This window comes from Salvia hispanica, chromosome 5 (genome assembly GCF_029641045.1).
Source record: "Salvia hispanica isolate PSC_SH4W2 chromosome 5, Shi_PSC_v1, whole genome shotgun sequence".
In the NCBI taxonomy this organism is placed as follows: domain Eukaryota; kingdom Viridiplantae; phylum Streptophyta; class Magnoliopsida; order Lamiales; family Lamiaceae; genus Salvia; species Salvia hispanica.
The window spans coordinates 1,189,789-1,207,207 of record NC_142696.1 but is presented as its reverse complement, the minus strand read 5'-3'; the positions used below and the strand labels follow the sequence as shown (position 1 = coordinate 1,207,207).

General features: G+C 37.9%; 3 protein-coding genes across 3 annotated transcripts; 2 read left to right on the top strand and 1 right to left on the bottom strand.

Annotated features, from left to right (window-relative positions):
• Positions 1-2,137: 2,137 nt before the first annotated feature.
• Positions 2,138-7,213, top strand: LOC125186265 (ubiquitin carboxyl-terminal hydrolase 18-like). The gene is made up of 11 exons (XM_048082620.2): positions 2,138-2,403; positions 3,349-3,487; positions 3,568-3,656; positions 3,740-3,825; positions 3,942-4,104; positions 4,247-4,370; positions 4,634-4,791; positions 4,996-5,080; positions 5,230-5,421; positions 5,895-5,956; positions 6,255-7,213. The coding sequence occupies exons 1-11, from the start codon at positions 2,258-2,260 to the stop codon at positions 7,063-7,065; spliced, it is 2,055 nt and encodes a 684-aa protein (XP_047938577.1). The 5' UTR covers positions 2,138-2,257; the 3' UTR covers positions 7,066-7,213.
• A 2,755-nt stretch (positions 7,214-9,968) lies between these two features.
• On the top strand, positions 9,969-12,562 carry UTR7 (UDP-N-acetylglucosamine (UAA) transporter family). The gene is made up of 8 exons (XM_048085675.2): positions 9,969-10,128; positions 10,244-10,328; positions 10,882-10,987; positions 11,089-11,334; positions 11,443-11,553; positions 11,658-11,816; positions 11,946-12,089; positions 12,171-12,562. The coding sequence occupies exons 2-8, from the start codon at positions 10,294-10,296 to the stop codon at positions 12,333-12,335; spliced, it is 966 nt and encodes a 321-aa protein (XP_047941632.1). The 5' UTR covers positions 9,969-10,128; positions 10,244-10,293; the 3' UTR covers positions 12,336-12,562.
• A 270-nt stretch (positions 12,563-12,832) lies between these two features.
• Positions 12,833-17,003, bottom strand: LOC125188677 (putative cyclic nucleotide-gated ion channel 14). Its single transcript, XM_048085674.2, has 7 exons — positions 16,715-17,003; positions 16,073-16,610; positions 15,010-15,222; positions 14,627-14,928; positions 14,404-14,515; positions 14,007-14,243; positions 12,833-13,797 (listed from the first exon to the last, which is right to left on the bottom strand). Exons 1-7 carry the CDS (start codon positions 16,741-16,743, stop codon positions 13,051-13,053), a joined length of 2,178 nt encoding a protein of 725 aa, XP_047941631.1. The 5' UTR covers positions 16,744-17,003; the 3' UTR covers positions 12,833-13,050.
• Positions 17,004-17,419: the final 416 nt, after the last annotated feature.

Genomic DNA, 17,419 nt, shown 5'->3' with positions numbered 1-17,419 from the left:
CGTTTTTATTAATTAAATCGAAAAAGATAAAAAAAAGCTCCAAATTAGGGTTTTGGATAAAAATGTCAATATAATGTTCCGAAAATATCAACACAATGCCTTGAGAATGTCTATAAATTTCTTTTAGCTATATCTCCTTTTGCAACTCTCCATCTTGTTTTTTCATTTTTCCCTTCAGGTTATATGCATCAAGTGCAATAAAATATCCAACCGATTTGATCACATGATGGATTTAACTGTTAAAGTTCATGGGGGTTCCGAGTCTTTGGAGGACTGTTTGGATCAGAGGTGGAGAGTGGATGAATTTGAGCAGTAGTACAGCTGCGCCTACGTGCATTAGTAATTTTTATTCTAATTCTCTCCGTCCACAAAAAATAGGGCAATTGATTATGACACGAGTTTTAATGTAGAATTGGTAAAGTAAGTGAAAAAAATAAGAGAGGAGGAAATGTAAGTTAGAAGTAGTGTTAGTGGAATGATGTGTAGAGCTATTATTTGTTGAAGACTTTCCATATATGAATGTGCTTAATTTTTTGTGGACGACCAAAAATGGTAAATGTGTCTAATTTTTGTGGACGGAGGGAGTACTTCTCCATTGTATAATTAATTTAGCAATTTAGTATGACGTGGAAATTGGGTATGATTGTAGCAAAGGAAAAATATTATGTGGATAAAATGTTCGACTACTTAATCATATCTTCAATTTCTACTTCATATGTAAGCAACTATGTATCCATTAAAACCTGGCCAAGACAAAATCCACAAATCCCGGAACAGCCTTTTTCCAAAAATAAAAGTCCGATACTGGTAATAATAATTATTATTTAACACTAATAAGTAAAAATAATGGCAAAGAAAGAGATATTAGTAATAGGTTAATGTTAAGTCTTATTATACGAATATATTGTATGAACACTTACGGAATAAATAGATTAATGTTAAGTCTTATTATATCCGTATCAAGATCTCGCCACATCATCATATTTATTGTTAAATATTAGTAGTATAGTAGATTTTTTTTATTATTTAAAAGTGATATAATGAATAAAAGCATAAATTTATGTTACCTATTAGACTTCTCCCAATTTCATACTACTCCATATAATCTTTTGCACATTCTTATAAATTCATAATAAATAGTAGTAGTATATTCAAAAAATATATTTTTATCAAATACTAGTAAGTACTAATTTTTAATAAAATATAAATAATGTTGATCAAGATAAATTAATCCCACTAAGACATATGCGTCTACTCAATGCAAAAAATCACATAAAGGCAATGATGATGTTGTCTTGCCTAGAAGTTTCCAAATGCAGTTTTCAATAAACCAATATGCATGGTGATTTGATTTACTTTTCCTAAATTAGGGGACTTTGCCTTCAATAGTTTGCAATTTTGAGGCATTGTGGGGTGGCCACATATATTAGATTAGTGGAAATTACATGGACAATATTTTGTTAAATGTACAGAATTTGTTATCATACACACAATGCTAAGATATTTTTACTTTTATAACTATTCTAAAAAAAGTAAACAAAATCGACTTTCTTATATAAATTCACAGATAAATCACTTTATTATTTTGCAATGTTACATTTTCCCCAATCATTTAATTTACAATAAAACTATGAAATCACATGTATGGCTTGCTACACAGTTATTTTAGTAAATATACATTAAAATAATTTAAATTAATGTTCAAACGATTTCATTAAAAAAAACAGGACTATTTTCCGTATTTTCTCACTAAAATTATTTTTGAGGCAAAATTTGAACTACTGTTTTATTATTCCATTTTCATAATTCATCAATACTTAATATTTTAAGTTTTAAATTTTTATTTTACGAAATTGAAATCTAAAAACATAATAAAATATTATTATTATATTATTATTATTATTATTTTATAGTGAATTTCATAAAAAATAATCTAAAAATATGTAGATTCACATTAGATTAATGAAAAAATAAAAGATATACTATTATCAAAAGCCCAAATTATTTGGGCTTTATGTTGTTATTGTTTCAAAGTGAGCTCACATTCAGAGCCCAATCCATCAATTGTTTAAATCAACATTAAATATCATATTATAATATTTTTATGTTTTTCTAATTCTTATAGCTGAAGAAATTCTACGAGGAATCGGAAATCCAATTGCTGCTGAATTAACCGCCAATTTACACACATATATAAAGGAAACTTCATAAAATTTCTTCACAAACGGAAAACCCTGCAACTCACGCAGCGACGGCGATGGTGGTAGGGTTTTTCGATCTTGTTCGGAGCACTTCGTCTATGGTTTTGGCAGCCGCCTCCAGTATAGGATTTTCACCGGATTGCGGTGATGGAGAGACGGAGGCGGAAGTTGGCGCAGGCGCAAATGCTTTCGATTGCTCCTGGTATAGCACGTGGTTACTCATTTATGCGCAATTCAATTTATTATAGAATCTCATTATGCAGTTAATTTGGAGCTACTTTCCGATTCAGTTGTTTGTGCTTAGGTTAATCGTTTTAGGTTATCAGCACCTGCGTTGGTGCTTAGTTATGATTTGCGTAAGATGTAGAGCTGATTTGTGGATTAATGTGATGAGATTGTGTTCTTTCGATTACATCCGGCATCCACTGCTACTTGAATTTTCCTTTCTAAGTAGTAGAATCTGTTGGAAAATGTAAGCTAGGACAAGTGATCGGAATGAAATAAGAGATTGTTACAAATTGTGATTGAGCTGTTCTTCATCGTCTAGGACGTATCTCCTATGCACGTTATGCATTAAATACTTATGTCGGGATCCATGTATTAGTGTGGTAGGATTAAATAATAACACTGACTCGTCCTCTTTTACAGTATATGAGTTGATGATAGATGTGGTGACACCCCAATTGTTGATCTAGTGATAAACAATAGTAATAATATAGTATGGGGAGTTAATAATGTGGAGGAGGTCATGGTTTGATTTGGATAAGTCAAACCTATCCAGGCTAATGGTTGGTCTATGGTCATATTTCAGTCCTTCTAACTGGTTGCGGTCAATGCTTTCAATTATCGTTAAAATTTGCAGTTCACTTCTCTTTTACTCTTTAAATATGGTTTCTCATTTTTATTTATTGCTTGTTGAGTTCAATTAGTGTGCTAATAAATGTGAAACCTCTTGGACTAAGTGACTTGGAGAGTATCAAGTCAACATATCAGAATGTGCGCACACTTGCATGTTTTATCCTGTCATAAGTGTTCTCATCTTCCCATAACTCAACAATTTTAATAGGCAAGATGCATCAGTGGCTTTCTACTTCCTAGTAAAGCTCCTACTACATGGCTATCATTCACTATGCATTTGAATTTACAGCTCTTCAAATTGTCGATGTCCTCACAATGAGTGCGGGAAAAAGTGTGCTAGTACAGAATTGCCATCTGCATTGACAGGAAGGGAGGTTTCACAACTTTCTGGAGCTCGAAGTTCAGAGATTAACAAGCAGTCAAACGAGGTACTCGAATTCTATTTTACCAACTAATTACCAGTGACAGTGAGTTATGATTCTAACATTGCTTTGTCCTTGATTTTCAGATCTTGTTCCCATATGAGGAATTCATACAACTTTTCAATTGGGAGAAACCAGGTTATCCTCCTTGTGGACTAATAAATGGCGGAAACAGGCAAGTGAAGTTTTTATTCCGCACTTCATTTCTTGTTCATCTGCAGTATGTCAGCCTGTTTAATCTGTCTTGCTTCTCTGCAGCTGCTTTGCTAATGTGGTTCTTCAGTGTCTTACATACACTCGTCCACTTGCTGCCTACTTTTTGGAGAAAGGACACAAGCTAAAATGTACGTAATTGACTTGATCATATCACCCTGGTTGAGTCCATCATACAGAATTCTATAACTCATATTTGTACTTCCGTATATATTGTTGTACTATCTGCCACTCTTTCTGCTGCCAGGTCGGATGGATAAATGGTGCTTCCTCTGTGATCTTCAAACTCATGTGGAAAGTGCTAGCTGGTGTCATACCGCATTCATTCCCATACATATTCTTTCAAGATTGAATAGTATTGGTGGTAATCTTGAGCGTGGACAGCAGGAGGATGCCCATGAGTTCATGAGGTCATTATTACAGTATTTATTATTTTTTGTTTTTTATGGACCTTTTGTTTTCACCTGATATACAATTTCAGGGACATATTTGCGATGTGATTTTACTTTTCTAGTATACAATTACTGATTTCAATGGAATTTGTATTGCCAGGTTTGCAATTGATAAAATGCAATCTGTTTTCCTCGATGAATTTGGGGGAGAAAAGACTGCTCATCCCAGATATCATGAGACTAGCTTTGTTCAACATATATTCGGAGGTTGCCTTCGGTCTCAGGTAGCCTGCACGTTCAATCGTTATGTCCAGCTGTGTAGTTTGCATTGCATAGATAAAGCATACCCAGCTCAATCCTGTATTAGTGAGATATTACATATCTGGAGTGTTTACATATGGATGATTGTTGTCAAATACTGTACATTAGGTTGAAATTTAGTAGTAGTACGAGTAGCACTGTGATAGTTATTTGGCTATAATATTCTTTTAGCTATATCCCGCATTTGCAACTCTCCATCTTGTTTATTTTTCATTTTTCCCTTCAGGTTATATGCAACAAGTGCAATAAAATATCCAACCGATTTGATCACATGATGGATTTAACTGTTGAAGTTCATTGGGGTGCTGAGTCTTTGGAGGACTGTTTGGATCAATTCACTGCCAAAGAGTGGCTACATGGAGATAATATGTACAAATGTGATAGGTACGTGTTCCTTCAGCATTTGTACATTTATCTAGATTCAATTGCACTACTATTTCCGCTAATGCAAAGATAGATTCAATTGTACTACTGTGGAAAATCGAGATAGATTCAATAACACTGCTCTTTTGCCATTACATTTGCTACGTATAAAGGATTTTTATTATTTTATACTTCTTTGATCAATCATATGAGTTGTCTGTGCAGTTGCAATGCTTATGTCAAGGCACGGAAGTACCTATCTATTCGGCAGGCACCCAACATTCTTACAATTGCCTTGAAAAGATTTCAGGTCTGCACCTCTATGCCCTTTGAGTTTCCAAACCCCAATGTCTAATCAAAGTTTTCCTCAAATATTTGTCTACAGTGAATTTTGGAGATTTGTTTTGGCAACTCCGTTCCCTTTCTTTCATAACAGAGTGTATTAATTGTTTTGATCAGAAACTTAACAAGAGGGTTACCTTCCCAGAGAAGCTGGATCTTCGTTCTTACATGAATGAATCGGAAGATGGGAATGATATTTACAAGCTATATGCTGTAATTGTCCATGTAGAAATACACCATACATTTGGCCATTACATCTGCTATGTTAAGGATTTTGGTGGGTATTGGTACAAGATTGATGATGATAAGGTACTAACGCCGTCTTTTCTCAGTGTATACATGCATCATACAACCTTCGACTTGAACACATGAAGTATTTTGTTGTCATGTACAGTTATGTATTTTACTGAATCTCATCATATTTCAGTCTCTCCATTGCTTGTTGAATTTTATTTTATGTTAGTTAATGAGAGTGGGCAACACTAAATTATGATATCCTAGTGTAGTTAGTATGAAAGAGTGGCGATGAATAAATTATAAATATGTATTGAACCCTAATTGAGGCAGTGATTTTCTCAAAAGATTATGTTAGTGTTAATCTTTTTAGTTTTTAAAAGAGCCTGCTAAAGTTTGTATTATTACTAAAAGCTAGTTGATCTAGTAATGTTCAATGGCCATAATGATCGTTGTTCACATAACATTATAGTAATACCAGTAAATTACCGGACATGTTTACACTTATTTTTTGCTTGCATTGTTCGTAATCTTTGTATCCTTATCAGGTTTCTTCCGTGAGCTTGGATGAGGTGCTTTCGCAGGAAGCCTATATGCTCTTATACAGCAGGTATTTAGTGCTTTAGAATTGTTACCTCCGCAAATGCTCTCTCTTTTTTCTTTACACAACACATGTCATTGTTTCTCAGAAACAAAAGTGGCTGTAAGTTTTGTGGGCTTCAAATTTCGATATAATTGAATAATTTTGCTGGTCTGCATTGGCTAGTCATGTTTGCAAGCTCTTGATGCTAATGCTTTGCCCTATTATGGATGTATTGCTCAAGTATTGCTGCATGCCGGTTTTCTGCATACAAGTGGATATTGTTATTGTATATATCCATTCATGTATCTGCACATGATCCTCACAGGATTTGCGCTCGCCCGTCATGTTTGCTTCCTGCTGGTTCACTTACCGGAGTGAACAAAATTTTGAAAATACAAGCAGTTGATTCGTCAACGACACAGCCCGTCAATTCTGAATCTGAGGCTGATAGCATGGTGGAAATTTTATTAGTGGAAAGTGCAGAAAATGCAAGAGAGGATGTAATGGCACCACCCTGTAATGCTCGGTTGCCAACTCGATTTCATGATAGTCATGGTTTCTACAGTTCTCCGAAAGAAGAAGATTTTCCTCTGAAACTGGACTTCTTTAGATCCTCCACCGGTCGTGATGTCAAGAGGTGCAATACAAGTGATACCACAAAAGATCTTTCTCAAACACGGTGTCAAAATCTCAGTGCTGCTAAGAACTGCGCGTTTGAGAAGCATAGAAGACATGCCATCTCGTCGTTTACTACTATTCACATCCAAAAGGAGAAGTCTGCTAATTGCACATACATGCGAGAGGCTTCAAAGTGCGAAGTAAAAAGTTCCGTGCCAACGTTGAATCAAATCTCTGCTTCTGGTTCTCTTGGCAGACAACGGTGGAATAAAATTGTTAAGCAAGAAAATAAAGAACCAGACGTATATACATTCATTCCCCGCGATGATGAAACTAGAGAAGCAGCTGGGATATTAGTTGGTTTAAGTTCTGAGAAGAAGTTGATAAAGCCACTCTCGGCTCTCGGTGGAAAACGACGAAAAGATCTTTTCAAGGTAGGCGGCGCTGTATCGAACGGGAAGATGCCTAGGATCCACCGGTTATTGTCTGAGAACGGCAGATGCTTCAAATACGACTAAGTTCTCGAGGTTGTGAATGGCAGATTGCATAACGCTTTCACTTAGTAATAGCAGATTTTGTAGATAGTTTTTTAATCTGGATGCTGAGAACTCTACTATAGTCTATATATCAAGTAGTTTTTCCACAAGCAATAGTCTTGTTTTCTCATTTTCGATTGTCCACAAAAATTAAAAGTACTAGTTATGTGCATTAATTAATTATTAATAAATTTCAATAAATAATTGAAGCTATAATTGAAACTGTCGGTGTTTTTTGGAACAGGAAATAAATATAGATTCATTAGATATTTTACGTTAAAAAGTAGGAATACTAGTTCATGAACATTAGTTAATTTAACATAAATTACACTAATCCATCTGCATTACTCTTTTAATTAATTTCAAACCAGCGTCAAAGCATGCCCAAATTATTTCATTCATATTAAACTAACTTATAAGTATATAAATTCAATCAAGTAGTAATTTAAATTTTAAGGGCATTATGTATGTACATTTATCTATACTTGATAGAAACAAGAATGTAGTAAAAGTAAAGGCTAATCCTAGTCTTGAACATACGATCATTTACGATTTTGGTTCTAAACTTTATCTTTTTTATTTTTTTATCCTGAACATTTCAAATCGGATCACAATTAGTCATCCGTCAATAATTCTGTTAATTTTATAACGGTCAACGGGTTTAGCCCAATTTTGACCAAATTAACTTTTAATTTTGATATTTTACTCCCCTAATTAGACTAGCTCCCGGAGCTCCCGTCGGCGGAGCTGGACGGCTCGTTTGCGATGGAGATGGAGCAGGAGAGATCGGCTTCAACAGAGCCGGGGCTGGAACCGAAGCCGGCGTAGGTGCAACCTGTGGGGGAGGAGATGGCACCGGAGGCGGCGGTGAGGCGGGAGGAGGAACTACCAACTCATTCATCCTTCGCGAATTCCCTCCAACAAGCTTCTGCGACTCATCCATACTGTTGGATATTGGTGTGGACTATTATTTGGGCTGCCTTTTATTTAAGCCCGGATGAAATTAATTGGGCTGAGCCCAATGACTTATCCCCTCTCACCAGATGTTGCCACGTGCCCTCTTACCTGGATCCTGCATTGCAGCTGTTGGATGTAGAACTGTGTTTGTTATTGTGAGAAGGCTATGCGCCGTTCTCATTATTCTCAGAACTCTCTCCCTCTCTAAGCTTGATTCTGCATATTCTCCCTTCTCTCTCTTCTTCTCCGATGAGCTTCCAGCCATCTCATGGTGATCTCTCACGGTTCTTTGAGTGGTAGATCTTTTGTGAGTGCTGGATTAAGGCAATCTCTTCGATTGCTTGTGTGCTGAAGAACTAGGGTTTGTGAGACTCGAAGGGCCTGTGCTGAGATACTGTTCAGTGGAACTTGATCTGGAGTGAGGGGAACGTGTGGTAAAGGCATCGGTGGTGCGGGGTGAACTCTAACCGGTCCAGTTGTGCTCCCTTGGGTCTTGTTCTGGTAGAATAGATCAGTGTGGTTGTGGCGGGTTATGAGCCAAGATTCTTTGATTTGTGATTACTTTCTCTGTTTTTAGTTAGTGATCTATGTTTTGATCCGAGAGGATCCTTCTTGTTATTACTGACTGTTTCTTGAGTGTGCAGGATACAAATCAAGTGGGTGAACCAACTAGGGTTTCGGTCAAGAAGCTTGTACTCCCCCCGTCCCGCTTAAGATGACACATTTTCCTTTTTAGTTTGTCTCAACTAAGATGACACATTTCCTTTTTTTGGAAACTTTCTCTCTCCAATTAATACGCTCAACCACTTTTTCTCACTCTTATTAAAATATTCATCTTTCTTTCTCTCTCTACTTTAGAACTTACACCTACCTTTTCTCTCTCCAATTAAACACTTTAACCAATCACTCCTAAAATCCCGTGCCGGCTAAGCAATGTGTCATCTTAGCCGGGACGGAGGGAGTAATAGTTAGGCTTCAATTTCTTGTATCCATATTAAATTTACTCCATTGTATTTGTAAAAATCAGCCGCGTGGGTGAGAGTTTGGTTGAGCTCCCTTGTACAAGAACAAAGAGGTCTTTGGTAATTAGTGAATCTGGACTGGTCTGATCCCTACATATACGCTTGATGCGGCACTTGTAGAGAAGGAACACCATCTGCATTGGAGTCGCCTCCGGTTTCAACACCACCGCCAGTCTCCGCGCCTCCGCCGGTGGTTAGTTCTCCGCCACCTGCTACTACTCCCGTCGCCGCTCCTCCTCCGATTAGCACACCACCGCCAGCGTCACCTCCGCCGGCAGTTCCTCCTCCCGCCTCGCCGCCACCTCCGCCGGCAGTTCCTCCTCCCGCCTCGCCGCCGCCTCCGGTGCCATCCCTCCTCCACCGGCTGCACCTACGTCGGCTCTGGTTGCTTCCCCTTTGGCTTCGGTTCTAGCCCCGGCTCTGTTGAAGCCGACGTCTCTTGCTCCATCTCCATCGCAAACGAGCCCTCCGACTCCACCGACGGGAGCTCCGGGACCTAGTCTAATTAGGGGAGTAAAATATCAAAATTAAAAGTTAATTTGGTCAAAATTGGGTTAAACCCGTTGACTGTTATAAAATTAACGGAATTATTGACGGAGAACCTATTGTGATCCGATTTAAAATGTGCATGAACAAAAAATCAAAAAGATAAAATTTATGACCAAAATCGTAAAATGACTATATATTCAGGCTCACTTTTTATTTACTCATGTAGTAACAAAATGAATATTAATAAAGGGTCGAAAAGTAAAAAAGAAGTTCTTTTACTATGCGTATAATTTTTCCCAAAATAGTTAAAAATGCGAATTCCCAAAGCTCCATGCTCGCACCTGATTTCCTTTTTCTCCATATTTTACAGCTCACATGCATGGCGACTTTTTTTTTTATCATTTCCTCATTTATTTTTTCCCTTTCACGAATTTTCACCACTTCACTTCGCACTGTTACATACCCACACCTTTACTTCAAACTCTCGCTTTCACAACTCCCATCCCTATCTCTATATTCATCAATTTAAGCTCCCGATCTGGAATATTTGGTCAATCTTCTCGTGATTTGATTCAAGGTAAGGTGAATTATGATTTTTTTTTTGGATTATCCATTGGTGGGAAATGGAATATCTTAAATCAGCTGTGATTGCAAAATTGTAATTCTGATCCGTTCTAATTGTTCCGTTTTAGGTGAGTAAATGAACTGAATCGACTTAGAGGTTTAATAATTGTTTCTGGATATGGAATTCAATCCAGATTCAACTTCGTATTTGAGGTTAGTTTTTATTCTTTCCCCTTTTTTGTGCTGATAAAAGAAGGAAGCATCGAATGATTGTTGGAAAGATTTTGAGTCTGAATCAGCTTATATTTTACTCTGTTCATTGCCTCTGCTATATTTTGTATGTATTGGTTTGGCCTCAGAAATCTCAGTTGCGTGTTAGTGAATACTAATTGTATGAAATTCCTTGAATGAACTTGTGCAAATATTAATTATTACTGTTTAGTGTATACTAATTGTATGAAATTTCTTGAAATTTCATTTATCGAGTTCCGTTCGTGTGGATTTGGAGCCTTGACATGGTTCACAATTTGCCATTTTATCCATGTGAATCATCTTAGTTTCACTCGTGGCATGATATTGGAGATTGAAATAGCGCCGGCTGCAGTTGTACAAATATAATGTAGTGTTTGAAATATTTGGAGCTTTGAAAGATTTTGTGATTAACTTGTTTTGTTCACCTCCATATTAAATGAGCGTTTAGGCTTAACTATCCGAGCATTGTGAAGGTTGTATCTTATGAATGAACTTGTGCAAATACTGGATGCAGTTTATTTGCAGCCTTATCATATGGAGTTTCTTCGATGGCAATGGTTTTCATCAATAAAGCAGTGCTCATGCAATATTCAGACTCGATGACTCTCCTTATGTTTCAGGTATACTGCAATTGAATATGACTTTGCTTTCTCTTCTTTATCTCCATCTTTCACCTTTTGTATTGATTGACTTGTCGTTGTATTTTGTGAGGTATTATTAGCAATTGGTGACAACTTTGCTTATACACTTTGGGAGAGCGTTGGGATACACGAAAGCAAAAGGATTTAGTGTAGATACTGCCAAAAAACTTCTTCTGGTGTCCTTGTTCTACAACGCGAATGTGGCTTTTGCATTAGCAAGCCTGAAAGGCGTAAATATTCCAATGTACATAGCCATTAAAAGGCTTACACCGCTCGCTGTACTTATAGCTGGGTTCTTTTATGGAAAGGGGAGACCTTCAACTCAGGTTTATATCTTCTTCTTTTATTAGATTTAGCTTGATGCCGACAGTTGGTTACAGTCACCATTCGTTCCCTAATAAATTGAGTTTCAAACAATTTCCATATCATTTCAGGTTACTCTCTCTGTGCTTCTGACTGCTGCTGGTGTTCTTATAGCAGCACTTGGTGATTTTTCCTTCGATCTTGTTGGATATAGCATGGCCTTTATTTCTGTCTTTTTCCAAGTATGCTTCGTACTTCTCCATTAACTGATAATATGCATTGCGTTTGGCTTTATTATTTACAAATTTTGGAATTGTGTAATAATATCTTTCTACAAATTCTGCAGACAATGTACCTAGTCTTGGTAGAGAGGTCAGGTGCAGAGGATGGACTTTCCTCAGTCGAAATTATGTTCTATAACAGCGTCTTGTCACTACCCTTTCTGCTATTCCTTATCATTGCTACCGGAGAATTCCCAAATTCTCTAGTTATGCTATTTGCAAAGGTAGCATTAAACCATATCAAATTTTCTTTGGCAGCAATGCCAAAAATCGTTATATGCTAGTATTTCATAGTCGTCTGGATCCCGACAGCAGATTACCTAATCTGACATCAAATCTTTTTTGATGGGCAGAGTAACTCGTTCGCATTTATGGTTCTCCTTGTTCTTTCCCTGGTGATGGGTATAGCACTGAATTACACTATGTTCTTGTGTACAATTGTCAATTCTGCTTTAACTACTACCATAGTCGGTGTCCTCAAGGGTGTCGGTTCCACGGTAATTTACACTTTCTTCTTGAAAATAATACTCCACATTTGAAAATATACTAAGATGATGGTTGCTTACCTCTCTGAGCAGACCCTCGGCTTTTTCCTGCTGGGAGGAGTGCAGATTCATGCTTTGAACGTCACCGGGCTTGTGATCAACACTGCAGGCGGCGTCTGGTACTCGCTAGCGAAATACAATCAGAAGCGGTCCAAGCTCCCGAAGCAGATGCCTGATGTGGAGACGCGTAGTAAATGAGCCGGCTCAACAAAAAGGTGCCTTGCTTGCATGTTTTTTATATGAATCATTTCAGACATATGAAGATTCTTGTTAAATTATTCAGTGAAAGAACAAATTTTGAAAAGAATGAGGATCTAAATGGCAGAGGCTAAGTATAGTGTAAAGAGAGGGAGAAATCTTTGAAGGCTTTGATTGTACTGTAATAATCATAATCATATTCATAAAGCACAAGTTCCCTTCTCAGATGTTTCGTGTTACATCTCGTGTTTCACTTTCACATGTAAAATTGGGATTACGAGCATGTCCCGATGAGCTAAACACGACTTTCCGGTTTAAACACATTGAAAAGTGTGTTTTTGGGTGATGGGGAAACATTGCAATTTGCAAGCTGTGAAATGAAGGGACTGATTTTGAAAAGAAATCAAGGATGTGTCATTTTATTTTGTTGTTTTTAAAAAGAATCATATTTTTCAAGTTTTTCAACTGTATATATCATATAACATGGAGTATTCATCTTAAAAATTGACAGAATCATATGCTAAAAGTGAAAAAAGGAAACAATATCAGATTCATTTGACTGATACACAACGAAATCTGTACAAAACTCGTAGCCTAACAATCCAACGTATAAAGAAGACTTCATAAGAATACCTAACACGGTTCTGTCCAGCTCGTCTCGCCCGGGTCCCACGCAGAGTAAAAACAGCAAGTCAGGTTCCGGAGTCGAGCTAAGCTAGTCCTCCTCAGCATCGGCTGAGAAATCCGGCTCTTCGGGCTTCTGCAGCTTATGCATTTCCAAATCCCTAACCTTCTGCGCTCCCCTCTTCGTGTTGGCAGCAAATCTCGATGCTAGTATGGTGACACCGAGGTTCTGTTTCGCCTGAGAAGAACTCTCTGCTACTTGTTCGTGTTCTTCTTCTTCCTCTTCCTCCTCGTCATCATGTTCATCCAATGACTGCGCGTCGTGAGGGAAGTAGAACGACTCGCTAATGCTGAGGCTTTTTGCCATCATCCTCCTCTTGCAGCGACGCCACGCAGCCTGAATGAAGCAGGCTGCCCATGTCCTCCAATGGTGAGAGTAGTACCTAAATGTGTGCTGCAGTTTCTTACTGTGGAGACGTCTGAACTGATTCGCGACGAACTTGAGGTCCTCTGCTCTCAGCACGAACGCCTCGACTTCGTTGAGTGCCCTCACTGTCCGTGTCGAGGAAGGGAAGTTCAGGGTGGACCTAGGAAGCAGCGCCCACGCGAGAAGCTCCTCGCCGCAGAAGTCGCCGGGCCTCAAGGTTGTCGAGTTGAAGAATCCTGTCCGGCCTCCGTTCGTGGTCGAGCTCTCCAGCGTCCCCCGGATGATGAAGATCATCTCCGAGACGGGATCGCCCTCACGGACAATGTAGGTGCCTTGGGTGCTCAGGGACGAGACAAGGCGCTCACAGATGGCGTCAAGAAGCTGATCGTCCATCTGGGAGAAAAACGGGACCTGAAAATCGAAGACGATGCATACTCAGCTTAGTGAAACTTCACAAAGAACATCGAGCATACGAATCTATCCCCTCCTTCCCAAGTTAACCGATTCATATTCCTCTTTTTGGCAAAAATCAATTCTGCGTGTCGAAAAGAAATGCCTCGAATCTCAATTAACTTGGATGGAGGGATTCTATGGGAATAAGAGATCGTGGGAGATCTTACACGACGAACTAGGTCTAGACAGAGGTGTCGTTGAATGTCACGACGGAGATCTATTGGCAAGGCACGGAGGATAGATTCTTCATCAACTCCTCGTGTGGTAAGCCATTTGTACTGTATAAAGCGTCTCACGCGCTGTTGCAGAGCCTCTGGGAGCTGACGATGCCTCATCCATTCCTCGGTGTCTCGACGCCTCAGCCTCCACTCCTCAAGCCTCACAGTCATAGATTGCAAATAGGTCTGGATAATGACATATATGAATAATAAAAACATTGCTTCTTTTTCATGGTCATATTTGTAAACTTTCAAAAAGGCCAATTTGTTTTGTTAGTTATAACTCTTTAATCACAGAAGCAAATATCCGAAGCGAGAGTTCATATGATACGAAGATTCGAATAACCTGCATATTTCCAATCAAATGAGCAAACAGAACGAGCCCCAAGATGGCGATGACAATGGCAAACATAGTCTCTCCAATAAACGTGCTCGTAGACAACGTCTGTCCATAGGAGCTGTCGAGTTAAACAAGAGCAACGGCATCATCATAATTCGTGATAATGAATCAAACTAGTTTACACATTTCATTTTCATCTCAAATGTAATAAACATGAGTCATATCATACCTCAAGTTTTGTAAGCCCCACCATAAACAGTAGAAGTACTTCTCGATAAATCCAGTCGATACAACGCTGTTTGCAACGGCGTTCCCAAATATCCCGTGGTTGAAATAGGTGGTGTCGTCAGGATTGCATTTCTTGAAAACCTGTGTGCTGTTTACCCATATTCCTCTATCACTGTGGGTCAGTGTGCCACAGTCGAGGAAATTGAGCGAACAGCCAATGTTGTTGAACTCGTCCCTGCAAGCAGATTTCAAACATGTCGCGTGTCTCTCAATCGATAGCAAGTACCAGGAAGCCCCTAGAACCTACAAGAGGAAATGATCATCAAATAATTTTAAGCCAAAAAAGATATATTTAGAATGCAACTCGGAGGAAATTAGGCGTACGTGGCTTGCTAACGTGTAGAGCACCAGATTGTAAGCAGCGCCTGCCCACGCGGTCTTTGTGACAAGTCCATTAGCTTTGATGATATCAGAACTCAACGGGAAGATGAGATACAACCGGGGGATGTATTGCAGCAAAACGATGAGTACAAGGGCGTTGTTGGTGTGATCAGAGTGGGAGCTTCTGATTGCTGGTAATATGGACCATATGACAATCTGAAGAAACGAGAAGCAAAGATATATAAGCTAATTTAGCCTTAGAAAATCATGACGAACAACTAAAAAGATTCATACATCAAGCAGAGAAGGTTAAGGCAATTGTCTAAACACATTTGCTTTGCTACCACATTTAGCATAACTTACAACCAGACAACAAAGATATTCGTATAGTTTCTTGAGTATCGTTCGAGCAAAAACTACACGAGCATCCTGAGTTGGCTGCATCTTTATTTCATTATTATTCGTATCATAGATCATCTCATTTTTTAAGCAAAATCTCTCCATAAACATGTCAAACAGTAATGGCCTTAACAAAGGACTACTGATAAAAGCAAAATTCTATAAAACTACTCAAGCCCTTCAAAGTTCAGTTAAGATCTTTTCAACACTGCCTAATTTCATCATTCGTGTCATAGATCACCTCGTTTCTTTAAGCTAAACCTATACATAAACTTGTTAAACAGTAATGGCTTTAACATGCAAAGAACTGCCAATCAAAGCAAATTCTACAAAACTACTCAGGCCCTTCAAAGTTCAATCAAGATTTTTTCAACAGCACTACCTAATTTCACCATTCGTATCACAGATCATCTCGTTCATTTAAGCTAAAATCTCTACATTAACCTACAAAACAGCAATGATCATAACAACAGTAACAGCAAATTCAACAAAATTACTCAAGCCCTTCAAAGTTCATTCAAGATCTTTCCAACAGCACTGCCTAATTTCGCCATTCGTATCACATATCATCGCGTTTCTTTAAGCTACACCTCTACATAAACATGTACTAATATACTAATAGAATTGGCTTTGCAAAGGACTCCCAATAGCAGCAAACTCAACCAACCTGAGGAAGCGGCAGTGCTGCAATGAAATCAATGAAGAATTCCGACTTCAAGTACCTCATGGCTATCTTATTCCGGTCCATAACAAGTTCGCCTTTCCCAAAAACCCTTGAGCTTGGAGACACATAAGCAATCCTAAACTTCATAATCACATGTAACATATAAAATACATCTGCCACAGTCCTAAAACATGTCACAATGATCCCCAAATTGAGGTCTGTATGCATACATGAAGAACTGTCTTGATTCACCACAGAAGGCAAGTAGAAAAACAAGGGATCCACAAACAGAGCCATTATGCAGAAAAACAAGAAAACTCTGTTCCATTTCAACACAATCTCACTCCCTGGATCAAGAACTGCTTTCTTCTCTGGCTTTGACCCTTCTGGATAAACCTTAGCCCTACCAAACTTTGGAATCTTGTCTTCAACTTTCCTTAAATGGGCAGAATTCTTGAAAATAGGGAGGGACTTATCTAGGCTCTCACCCTCATTTTTCTCCAAGAACATTTCAAGATTCCTTTTTTCTTCACTGTGAAACCTAGAAACATGACTTCACAATTAGCCCACTTCTTAACACTACATAAAGTTCACACACAACACAACACAGAAATTCTCAATGTGGTGTAAGAAAACAAAACCTACCTAACAATTCTCTCTTTCTTGAAATCCATTCCTGCAAAAGGTCAAATTCCACTGCAGCAATCTTGAACTGAATCTCTGCAAACAAAAGCTACACCCAGAAAATTCCTTTCTTGATCCATGGTGATTTTGCTGAAAAAATGCTGAATTCAAGAATATGTCAAAGTCCCATCATTAAAAATCAAAACTTTAAGGGAAGCAGCAGTGTGTGACAAAAAATGGAGACACAGAAAATCCGAAAATGTCGTCTTGTGGATGAGGTGGAAACTTTTTCCAGTTGTAATAATTAAATGAGTCCAAGAAAACAGTTGAATTTCTCTTTCTTTTCTTTATTCCTTTTATCATTAATTATTAAGCAAGGTATGGTAGAGAAGAAACGTGATGGCATGACATTAATTGTGAAACTTTAGACAAGATCATCTCTCAAAACATTACAACTATAAAAATTCAACTTTATTCGATTGTATTAATTGTAAAGTATACGTGTAGATTATAAGAAGATTTTATTGAAATGTGCACAGGTAAAGATTTAATCTATTGGATCAAATATATTCTTCACCTATTCTGTGTTGGTACACCTAATAAATTTTAACAAAAAAAAACTCCACTAATTTAGTGTTATTTATTTAAATTTGGTCAGGAAATAAAATGGTAGTATAATGTTGAATTGATCAAATATAGTAATGACAACGATATTGTACAAACACA

What these genes read in the sequence shown, in the direction of transcription:
- UTR7 (XM_048085675.2), top strand. Translation starts at nt 10,294, where the DNA reads ATGGAATTCAATCCAGATTCAACTTCGTATTTGAG. An exon ending in GATTCAACTTCGTATTTGAG is followed by an intron (nt 10,329 to 10,881) that starts GTTAGTTTTTAT and finishes TACTGGATGCAG; the next exon opens with TTTATTTGCAGCCTTATCAT. An exon ending in TTATTTCTGTCTTTTTCCAA is followed by an intron (nt 11,554 to 11,657) that starts GTATGCTTCGTA and finishes CAAATTCTGCAG; the next exon opens with ACAATGTACCTAGTCTTGGT.
- LOC125186265 (XM_048082620.2), top strand. Translation starts at nt 2,258, where the DNA reads ATGGTGGTAGGGTTTTTCGATCTTGTTCGGAGCACTTCGTCTATGGTT. An exon ending in GAAAGGACACAAGCTAAAAT is followed by an intron (nt 3,826 to 3,941) that starts GTACGTAATTGA and finishes TTCTGCTGCCAG; the next exon opens with GTCGGATGGATAAATGGTGC. An exon ending in GATGCCCATGAGTTCATGAG is followed by an intron (nt 4,105 to 4,246) that starts GTCATTATTACA and finishes TTGTATTGCCAG; the next exon opens with GTTTGCAATTGATAAAATGC.
- LOC125188677 (XM_048085674.2), bottom strand. Translation starts at nt 16,743, where the DNA reads ATGGATTTCAAGAAAGAGAGAATTGTTAG. An exon ending in TGGGGCTTACAAAACTTGAG is followed by an intron (nt 14,516 to 14,626) that starts GTATGATATGAC and finishes TTAACTCGACAG; the next exon opens with CTCCTATGGACAGACGTTGT. An exon ending in ATTTGATTGGAAATATGCAG is followed by an intron (nt 14,244 to 14,403) that starts GTTATTCGAATC and finishes GTCATTATCCAG; the next exon opens with ACCTATTTGCAATCTATGAC.